General features: G+C 32.7%; 1 protein-coding gene across 1 annotated transcript in view; it reads right to left on the bottom strand.

Moving 5' to 3' along the window:
• Window positions 1-1,865: 1,865 nt before the first annotated feature.
• The window catches only part of LOC125043648 (cell wall integrity and stress response component 4-like), a 17,345-nt gene continuing 6,710 nt past the window's right edge, over window positions 1,866-12,500 (bottom strand). The window contains exons 5-8 of the mRNA XM_047639881.1: window positions 4,781-4,914; window positions 4,425-4,540; window positions 4,139-4,272; window positions 1,866-2,205 (exon numbers count right to left, since the gene is read on the bottom strand). Coding sequence (XP_047495837.1) covers window positions 2,183-2,205; window positions 4,139-4,272; window positions 4,425-4,540; window positions 4,781-4,914 — 407 coding nt within the window. The 3' untranslated portion in view covers window positions 1,866-2,182. The remainder of the gene's footprint in view (window positions 2,206-4,138; window positions 4,273-4,424; window positions 4,541-4,780; window positions 4,915-12,500) is intronic.

Raw genomic sequence — 12,500 nt, 5'->3', positions numbered from 1 at the left:
GTGTCTTAGGAGTATGTACCTCGCTCTTCATGATAATGGTATACCCAGGACAAACACACAGCAACATGAATGATTCTTGAATATGTTTTTTTTTTTTTTTTTTTTTTTTTTTCAGGCAGAAATCCTCAGAAATGCAATGAACTGAAAGGCGGTATTTTAAGTAATTTTAAGACTGATATACTGCTGGACTACAGATAAAAGTAACTGATTGACTAAGAATTAAGGGAAATAAACACGAACTATATGTGACCACTTATAAATCTCTTCCAAACTCTGTATAAACAAATGAAAACTAAAACTAAACTAAATGCCCTGCCCTGCGTTCCGACTGCGTCATCCTGATCTCGGAGGCAACACGCTAATTCACACTCCACCATTTTACCCAAGGAAGCCAACGATTTCTGCGATCCTTATTTTTTCCGTCAGTAATGGATTGGAGTCTCTGTTCAGTGTTGTTGATCACCTTCCAGTCTTTAAAGCAATGCAATAGCCTCCCAAGGGTATCCTATACGAGTAAATCGGTGTTTTGCGTTCCTTCAGCTTGCCAATAAACACGTCTCCTTGAATCTGCTGGTTTCCAGATAAATCGGCGCTGTTGTGTCTACCATTATACAGTCTTGGTTCTCCTTTTCCTTGGTTTCTACCCCCATGTGTGTCTTATTATCTTATATGTAAGAAGGGGCTGGCGATAGTTTGCTTGGATAAGTGTTTGCGGGCGTGGCTGTGTAATTGTCTTTTTGCTATCGGTGTTCCGTTCTTGCACGGCTTAATGTTTCGTTATTTCTTGTCGGTGTTCAGTGCACTCGGTAGCGAAATAAAGATAAGTCCTTGCATTAATAGATAAGTCATTCCTTCGTGTTCGTGTCTATTATATATCCTCATTCGCTTGGTTTTCTGTTCTTGTAAGAATACTCTAAGTAAAAAAGTTTGTTGGAATTCAAGCATGTAGGATATAAAAAAAATAATTTTATTAGTCTTTTCTCAAGACCTGCATCCTCTTTTGTATTGTGTACCTCGCCCTATCCTTCTCCTGAATGTAAAATCGTTTCTGCCCTCCCCCAGAACTATCTTATCACTCTTTGGGCTAAACCATAGCTACAATTGTTCTGTCAGTTCCTCAGTCAACGCCTGCCGGTGGGACTACTACTCTACGAAACTTTACCTCGAAATTGGTAGGTAGAGTATGCAAAGGCATGGTCATAGACTCATAGATTTGCGTGGTCATGGACTTTAGATACCTTTAACAATCATCCTAGGACCATGAGACTTGTAGCAAGTCCAGGAATATTTTCACTCTGCTACAGATGGCAGCCATCAATTACACCTAATTGAATAATTGAATGCTAAACTTACCTATTTTACGAAAGACGATTCAACATATTATCTGTATGTATTACGTATGAGGTTAATGCAACGGATTCAAGCTATCACGGACAGAAATGTGGCAGCGTGGTTAGGGAAATGCTTCACGGCTTCGATTTCTCATTTTATTGCTTCTCTGAATCGTACATTTTCCTTTGTTGTCGTACATCTCTCTCTGCCATGAAACAAATGCAAAAAACTACAGATACCATCGTTTGTATATTGAGGTCTAGCCCATCCTGTCTCTGTCGGTCGGTCGGTCGGTCGGTCGGTCTCTCTTTCTCTCTCTCTCTTTCTTTCACTCTCTTTGTGTGTGTATGTGTGCGTGTGCGTGTGCGTGTGCGTGTGTATGTGCATGTGCGTGTGCGTGTGTGTGCGTCGGTTTGTCTGTGTGTGAGTGTGAATATGTGCACTGTGCATAAACATGATTTTTCATAATTATGTGCATGCATCTAGGCTCGTGAAATGAATTGTTGTTTTGTAATGGAAATTAAACAGGAGGGTGTTAGTTTATATCAGATTTTTTTATTGATTTACTTTTATTATCATTAGTATAATTTTGATCGGCAACCAATATTCTCAACCGAAATAAAACTTCAAAAGAACATATCTGCCTACGCCTACATGCAATACATACATACATACATGCATATATATATATATGTATGTATGTATATATACATGTATATATTATTTCACCACTATATTTGAATTAAGATTTCATCTTTTAAAAGTATAAAAGTTTAATCTTATTTACCATGCATTCGTTGAATTACAAGTAACGATAGCGAGGTGGTCAATATACCTTTGAAAATGTCGTTTACTTCTTCCCAATAAACATAGCTGAAAAATATCAAGTGTTATAGTGACAGTATATCATGGGCATAACTATTATTCATATATAATTAAATATTGATATGATTTGTTCATAATGTTGATATAATTGCTTCATAATGTTGATAAGAATTATAACAGGAATAAGATTAAGAATATTTGTAATGATAATAGACATGATAATAACGCTGAAAAAATCATAATGATGATAGTGATGATAATGGTAATGTTATCTATGATGATAAAAGCAGAATAGTAGTAGTAGTAGTAGTAGTAGTAGTAGTAATAGTAGTATTCCTATTACTACTACTACTACTACTTTCTACTACAACTACTATTAGTGTTTAATATAAATTGATAATAATAATAATAATGCTAAAATTAAAGAATAGTAATAATATTGATAACAATAATGAAAAAATAATGATTTCAGTTACAATAATGGTTATAATAATAATAACAATGATAATAATATTAATAATAATATAATAATAGTATAATGATAACGAAAATATTAAATAATGATGAAAATAACAATGGTAATGATAATGGTAATAATGATAAAAAATAAAATAATAAGGATAGGCCTAGCGATAATATTATGTAGTTATTATGATAATGATAATGACAACAACAATAACAACAACAATGATGATGATGATGATAGTATTAAGTTAAAAAATAATATTGATAATGATAACAATGATTGCAATAATGTTAACAATACTACTAATGCTACTATTTAATAGTAATAATGATAACAAAGTACACTACTACTAGTAATGATAATAATAATGCTAACAATTATGAAGATAATAAAGATTACAGTAATGATAATAAAGATGACAAATAAGATGATGGTGATAATAATGATAATACTACTAATAATGATTATAATAATAATTATAATAACAGTTATGATAATGATAATAATAATAATGATAATGATAACAGCAACCACAATAATAGTAATAGTAATAATAATAATCATAATAATAATAAAAATAATAATAATAATAATGATAATAATATTTTAAAAGTTATTGATAATGATAAGAATGATAATAATGAATAATAATAATGATGATAATAGTAACAATGATAATGATAATGGTAATGATACTACTACTACTAATGACATAATAATGATAATAATGATAATAATAATAGTAAAAATAATAATAATAACGATAATAGTAACAATAATCATAATGATCATAATAATGATAATAATAATAATACTAGTAATAATAATAATAATAATAATAATACTATTAATGATAATAATAATAATAACAATAACAATAACAATAATAATAATAATAATAATAATAATAATAACAATAACAATAACAATAACAATAACAATAATAATGATAATAATAATAATAATAATAATAATAATAATAATAATAATAATAATGATAATGATAATGATAATGATAATGATAATGATAATGATAATGATAATGATAATGATAATAATAATAATAAAATAATAATAATAATGATAATAATGATAATAATGATAATAATAATAATAATAATAATAATAATAATAATAATAATAATAATAATAACAATAATAATAGTAATAATGATAATAATGATAATAATGATAACAATAATAATAGCAATAATAATAACAATAACAATAACAATAATGATAATAATAATAATAATAACAATAATAACAATAATAATAATAATAATAATGATAATAATGATAATAATGATAATAATAATAATAATAAAGATAATAATAATAACAATAATAACAACAACAACAACAATAATGATGAAAATAATAACAATAATAATAATAACAATAATAATAAATTATAATAAGAATGATATAATTTTATCAATTCATTTGCCAGTCCATTATTATTTCTTTGTAATCCTTCTTGATATCTTCATAAATATCTATATCTTCTCTTACCGGAAAATGTTAAACTAAAACCACCGTCCACTTGATTGCCATCTGCTGAGTCACTGATGAACTTGTATACGATATCGTAGTCGTTGTACATTAAGTAAGTCTTATCTTTCGACTTTATTTCAGTATCACATATTCTGAAAAGACAAGATATATAAAATAATAAATGAGTAATATATACATATATGAGAGAGAGAGAGATAGAGGGGGGGGGGGGGGTGAGGGGGTGAGAGAGAGTGACTGTTCGTTCAAGATTTTCCTCCTCAAAACAGATGTCTTCAAAACTTACTTGTCGATGTAATTTGGAGCAGAAATTTCCAAGCGGTCATACTGGCAGTTACTAACAGCTTTAATTCGAGAGTTTTCCGCAAAGATATAGCTGAGGATGGCCCCAGAGCCAACGTACTGTAAAAAATCATAAGTGTGAATTCACTCACACTGTTCTCTGTTCTGTGTCGATGAATAGATAATCATATAGATGGATGGATATATAAACTAGAAATCAAACTTATAGAAACATAAAGGCGATATACACGGAGACAAATAATCTCTGATACAATTTACAACAGAACGTCTTTTAACCTTTTTTCCCACCAGCGTTAACACACGAACTGAAATAAATGAACACAGAGGCAGAACACTTACGTGGACTGTGAAAGTGCATTCGCAGTCGTCAGGATAGGGGAGTCCCTCATCCCAGCCAGGTGAACTCCACACTACAGGCGGCTCATTGTAGCTCGAGTCTACGGTGATCTCTATACTGCATGCGCTGCCACATACTGTCGGGACAAGGGGAGGGGGGCTTTCTGGCGTGTGGAAGAGGTAGCTGTTCGAGCTGTTACAAGCACAAGTACACACACACACACACACGTATGATATATATATATATATATATATGTATATATACACACATTCATATCTATATCTATATATATGTATATATATATATATATATATATATATATATACACACACATACATACTGTGCAAACAATTATTTCTCTTCTTTAATGAACCTAAAGCTTGTGAGTCACACACAGATACAGACTTAAACTTCAGACAGAAACACTCAATTTTTTTTTAGATCACTGTGGTAAGTATTTTTCAGTTTCTTTCTTTTCCTGGAAAGAAGCTGGTTGACTACATTGAAGCTTCGCTCTGGTCGAGATGACGTGCATTTAATTCCACATTGCAGGGCAGCGGTCATACATTTTACTTGGAGCCAAAAATCTTGATATTATATTTTAGGGACATGAATTCTTCCGCTATTATATTTTATTGACCGATCATTTTGAGCATAAAAATTGATCGAACTGTCAAACATGACTCTCTGAATATCATAATAGGTGTGCACAGTACCCTTGAAGGTCATCGTGTGTAATGTTGGATGAGAGGTGAAAGCACTTTTCCTAATCCCGGCTAATGAACAGGATCAGACAAACAGACTTTTATGGAACCGTCACTAGTCCCTTGGAGTTATTCCCATCTGCGTGTGGGCCTTTTTTTTGAGGTCTAGAAGAGAACACAAGGAAGTGGGGATTAGATCAGATTCTTAGCGCGCTTGGATGCTGCTGCCGCAAGAAATCCGGTGAGACTGAAGCCGTTGGCAGGCCTGGACATGTATAGACCCTGGGTAGGATCACACGGGCAGTCGAAATGGGCCGACCTTATTCGTCAAGAACTTCATATTTTTCTCACCTTTTAACCCTCAACTGCTTTGGAAACCACGGGTGTGTCGACAAAAAACGACGTTTATAGCGAAAGAACTGCAATACCAAAACTATAATTCTCTTGTGCCAATTAATCGCGACTTGTATTATTTCCCCATCGACTGGTTGTCCTTATCATTTCTTTGATATCATTTCCTCCTCTTTTTGACGATCCAATGAAATATCTATATCTTTTAATATTACTCCTTTCAAGTTATATGTTAATTAGTATAACTATATAATGGGTGCATATTTTTCTAGAGCACCATTATGAACGTCGGTTAGATATAGTGCCCATGTCAGATTATAATATACTCTGCATTTCCCCAAATTAATATACATATATTCATATATATATATATATATATATATATGAATTTATATCTGTATATATATACATATATATATATATATATATATATACACATATGATTTTTTCATGAAACTTAAATCACCATAAAATAATACTTATTTGATATATAACATATATGATATACATATGTATAAATATACATATGTAAATAAATACATATAAATTAATACATATTTATTTATACATATATATATATATATATACATATACATATAAAAACATACATTTTTATATATATACATATACATATACATATAAATTTATACATATTTATATATAAAACACACATATATAATTGTACCTATATAAATATATGAAGTAGATGATGTAGCTGTAGATATAGTTGTGTGTGTGTGTGTGTGTGTGTGTGTGTGTGTGTGTGTGTGTGTGTGTGTTTCTGTGTGTGCGTGTGTCTGTGTGTGTATTTATATACATATATATACATTTTTTTTTCAACGTAGATTCATTCCACTGCAGAACATAGGCCTTTCTCAACTTCCTATTGAGAGGTTATTTGGCAGTACCACCCATGCCTGATTGGATGCCCTTCCTAATCAACCACAATTCAGAAGTTTCACCACTTCTGTTAAGGCGGCGACTTCCCCAACGACACCTGCGTTTGACTTATCAAGACGTTTTCTCCGTGAGATCGGGCTCGAGCCAGCAGTCAGAGCGAAGGCATTTTTACGACCGCCGTGGCGATGAATTGAACTCGCGACCATGAGGGTCCAGTGCTCTAAACATTGGACCATCGCGGCAGTCATATATATATATATATATATATATAAAATTATGTATGTATGTATGTATATATACATGTATATATGTATACATATATACACACATACATACATACATGAATGTGTATATATATACATATATATACATATATTTTCATTTATATATACATATATACATACACATATATATACATATATACATATATATACATTTACACTTATACATATGCACATATATATATATATATATGTATGTATATATACATATATACATATATACAGATACATATATATATATTCATATATATATAAGTATATATTTGTACACACACACACACACATATATATACATATACATATATTGGTATATATATATACATACACATCCACATCCATACACATAGAGACACAAACAAACACACACACATACACATACAGATAAATCAGATAAATATAAAAATATATATTTTATATATATATATATATATATATATATATATGCGATGGCCCAGTGGTTAAAGCACTGGACTCCGACCCTCATGGTCTGATTTCAATTCCTGCGCCGCAGCAGTCGTAAAAATGCCTACGCTCCGGATGCTGGCTCGACCCCGATCTCACGTCGAGAAAACATTCCCTACGCAGGTATCGTAGGGGAAATCGCGCCGCACCGCGGTTGATTAGGAAGGGCATCCACTCAGGCAAGGGTGAGACTGTCAAATGATCTCTCAATAGTGAACTGATAGAAGCCGATTTCCTGCAGTAGAATATATGGCTGAAAAAAAAAAAAAAAATATATATATACACACATGCTCACATATATGTGTATGTGTGCACCTCCTCCCCCCCCCCCCCACATATATATATAGATATATATATACATATATATGTATATATATTATATATATTCATTTATATTTATATATATGTACACACACACACACACACACACACACACACACACACACACACATATATATATATATATATACATATATATGTGTGTGTGTGTGTGTGTGTGTGTGTGTGTATGTGTCTGTGTGTGTGTGTGTGTCATTTATATATATGTATATATACACACATATATATGTATATATATATATATATATATATATATATATGTATGTATATACATATAATGTGTGTGTGTGTATATATATGTATATATATACAATGTACACACACACATACACATATATATATATATAAATGTATGTATGTATGCATATAGGTATGAAAATATATGCTTATTTATCTATCAGTCTATGTATATTTCTAAGTATCTATCTATGCATTTCTGCATCTGACCATCAATCTACCAATCTACCTATATATCTACTGTTTATTTAAACGTATATTATCAGCTGGGGTTGTAAGCCTGTGTGTCTTTACCCCTGTCAGACGTAGTAGGCCTCCTGTTTGTCACTTTTGTTTCTGCTTCGCACAGCACCTGTAATTAGATTTTACCTTCGCCTGATACAGGTGCAGTTGTTGTCTTTTTTGTTGTTGTAGTTGTTGTAGATGTAGTTGATGTAGATGTAGATGATGATGTAGATGTGGAGGATGTAGTTGTAGATGTACTTGATGTAGATGTAGATGGTGTAGTTGATGTAGATGATGTAGTTGATGTAGATGATGTAGTTGATGTAGATGATGTAGTTGATGTAGATGATGTAGTTGATGTAGATGATGTGGTTGATGTAGATGTAGATGATGTTGACGTTGTAGATGATGTAGTTGATGTAGACGTTGTGGATGTAGTTGATGTAGACGTTGTAGATGTAGTTGTAGATGTAGTTGATGAAGATGTAGTTGTAGATGATGTAGTTGATGTAGACGTAGACGATGTAGTTGAAGTAGATGTAGATGTAGTTGATGTAGATGTAGTTGATGTAGATGTTGTAGATGTAGTCGATGTAGATGTAGTTGATGTAGATGTTGTAGATGTAGTTGATGTAGATGTTGTAGAAGTAGTTGATGTAGATGTTGAGGATGTAGTTGATGTAGATGTTGAGGTTGTAGTTGATGTCGATGTTGTAGATGTAGTTGATGTAGATGTTGAGGATGTAGTTGATGTAGATGTTGTAGATGTAGTTGATGTAGATGTTGAGGATGTAGTTGATGTAGATGTTGTAGATGTAGTTGATATAGATGTTGAGGATGTAGTTGATGTAGATGTTGTAGACGTAGTTGATGTAGATGTTGTAGATGTAGATATTGAGGATGTAGTTGATGTAGATGTTGTAGATGTAGTTGATGTAGATGTTGAGGTTGTAGTTGATATAGATGTTGAGGTTGTAGTTGATGTAGATGTTGTAGATGTAGTTGATGTAGATGTTGAGGTTATAGTTGATGTAGATGTTGAGGATGCAGTTGATGTAGATGTTGTAGATGTAGTTGATGTAGATGTTGTAGATGTAGTTGATGTAGATGTTGTAGATGTAGTTGATGTAGATGTTGAGGTTGTAGTTGATGTAGATGTAGATGTCGAGGATGTAGTTGATGTAGATGTTGTAGATGTAGTTGATGTAGATGTTGTAGATGTAGTTGATGTAGATGTTGTAGATGTAGTTGATGTAGATGTTGAGGTTGTAGTTGATGTAGATGTCGAGGATGTAGTTGATGTAGATGTTGAGGTTGTAGTTGATGTAGATGTTGAGGTTGTAGTTGATGTAGATGTTGTAGATGTAGTTGATGTAGATGTTGAGGATGTAGTTGATGTAGATGTTGAGGATGTAGTTGATGTAGATGTTGTAGATGTAGTTGATGTAGATGTTGAGGATGTAGTTGATGTAGATGTTGTAGATGTAGTTGATGTAGATGTTGTGGATGTAGTTGATGTAGATGTTGAGGATGTAGTTGATGTAGATGTAGATGTAGTTGATGTAGATGTTGAGGATGTAGTTGATGTAGATGTTGTAGATGTAGTTGATGTAGGTGTTGAGGGTGTAGTTGATGTAGATGTAGATGTTGTAGTTGATGTAGATGTTGTAGATGTAGTTGATGTAGATGTCGTAGATGTAGTTGATATAGATGTCGAGGATGTAGTTGATGTAGATGTTGAGGTTGTAGTTGATGTAGATGTCGTAGATGGAGTTGATGTAGATGTTGAGGTTGTAGTTGATGTAGATGTCGTAGATGTAGTTGATGTAGATGTCGAGGATGTAGTTGATGTAGATGTTGTAGATGTAGTTGATGTAGATGTAGAGGTTGTAGTTGATGTAGATGTCGTAGATGTAGTTGATGTAGATGTTGAGGATGTAGTTGATGTAGATGTAGATGTTGAGGATGTAGTTGATGTAGATGTCGTAGATGTAGTTGATGTAGATGTTGAGGATGTAGTTGATGTAGATGTTGTAGACGTAGTTGATGTAGATGTTGAGGTTGTAGTTGATGTAGATGTAGATGTCGAGGATGTAGTTGATGTAGATGTTGTAGATGTAGTTGATGTAGATGTTGAGGATGTAGTTGATGTAGATGTTGAGGATGTAGTTGATGTAGATGTTGAGGATGTAGTTGATGTAGATGTTGTAGATGTAGATGTTGAGGTTGTAGTTGATGTAGATGTAGATGTCGAGGATGTAGTTGATGTAGATGTAGATGTCGAGGATGTCGTTGATGTAGATGTTGTAGATGTAGTTGATGTAGATGTCGAGGTTGTAGTTGATGTAGATGTCGAGGATGTAGTTGATGTAGATGTTGAGGTTGTAGTTGATGTAGATGTAGATGTCGAGGATGTAGTTGATGTAGGTGTTGAGGATGTAGTTGATGTAGATGTCGAGGTTGTAGTTGATGTAGATGTCGAGGATGTAGTTGATGTAGATGTTGTAGATGTAGGTGATGTAGATGTTGAGGATGTAGTTGATGTAGATGTCGAAGTTGTAGTTGATGTAGATGTAGTTGATGTAGATGTTGAGGTTGCAGTTGATGTAGATGTTGTAGATGTAGTTGATGTAGATGTCGAGGTTGTAGTTGATGTAGATGTTGCAGATGTAGTTGATGTAGATGTCGAGGTTGTAGTTGATGTAGATGTCGAGGATGTAGTTGATGTAGATGTTGAGGTTGTAGTTGATGTAGATGTAGATGTCGAGGATGTAGTTGATGTAGATGTTGAGGATGTAGTTGATGTAGATGTTGTAGATGTAGTTGATGTAGTTGTTGTAGATATAGTTGATGTAGATGTTGTAGATGTAGTTGATGTAGATGTTGAGGTTGTAGTTGATGTAGATGTAGATGTCGAGGATGTAGTTGATGTAGATGTAGATGTCGTTGATGTAGATGTTGTAGATGTAGTTGATGTAGATGTTGAGGTTGTAGTTGATGTAGATGTTGAAGATGTAGTTGATGTAGATGTAGTTGATGAGGTTGTAGTTGATGTAGATGTAGATGTAGTTGATGTAGATGTGGAGGTTGTAGTTGATGTAGATGTACATGTCGAGGATGTAGTTGATGTAGGTGTTGAGGATGTAGTTGATGTAGATATCGAGGTTGTAGTTGATGTAGATGTCGAGGATGTTGTTGATGTAGATGTTGAGGATGTAGTTGATGTAGATGTCGAGGTTGTAGGTGATGTAGATGTTGAGGATGTAGTTGATGTAGATGTTGTAGATGTAGTTGATGAGGTTGTAGTTGATGTAGATGGTGAAGATGTAGTTGATGTAGAAGTTGTTGATGTAGTTGACGTAGATGTGGCTAGTGTTGATACATTTGATATAGAGGATGTAGTTGTAGACGAGATGTTCTCGATGTTTATTTTTAGACGTAATAATTGATGTAGATGTTGTAGATGATAACGTATCAGTTGATGACATAGATGATTTAGATAACGTAGTTGAAGATGTTGTAGATGATATAATTCATATTGTTGCAGATGTTATTGTAGACGTAAATCATATATTTGATGCAGATGTATTTGGTCGATGTTGTAGATTGATGTTACAGACGTTTAGAAGTTGCAGAGCCATGTAATTGATGTCGTTTATTAAACATTATTATTTGCAGAATTTTTCCCATCCGTTCAACATACAACTTCGAAACGAACTACAGTGACCGTCCTAAAGGAACGTTAGAGTTGGAGACAATTATCTCAGGTCTGTGAGAAATTGAATTATCCGGAATATCCAGAATCATATAGATACAAACATGCACACACACACATACACACACACACACACACACACACACACACACACACACGCATATATTTATATCTATCTATCTATCTATATATATATATATACTGTATATATATCTATATATATTGTATATTATATACATATATGTATATATTATATACAGATATGTATATAATATATATATATATATATATATATATATATATATATATATTCACACACACACCCACACACACACTCACACACACACACACACACACACACACACACACACACATACACACATACACACACACATATACACACACACATATACACACATACACACATATACATACACACACACACATACACACACATACACACACATACACATGTACACACACTTACCCACACACACACACATACACA

Source organism: Penaeus chinensis, chromosome 34, assembly GCF_019202785.1.
Source record: "Penaeus chinensis breed Huanghai No. 1 chromosome 34, ASM1920278v2, whole genome shotgun sequence".
NCBI classification, from domain to species: domain Eukaryota; kingdom Metazoa; phylum Arthropoda; class Malacostraca; order Decapoda; family Penaeidae; genus Penaeus; species Penaeus chinensis.
Note: the sequence above shows the minus strand (reverse complement) of the source record. Positions and strands in the feature narration are given on the sequence as shown.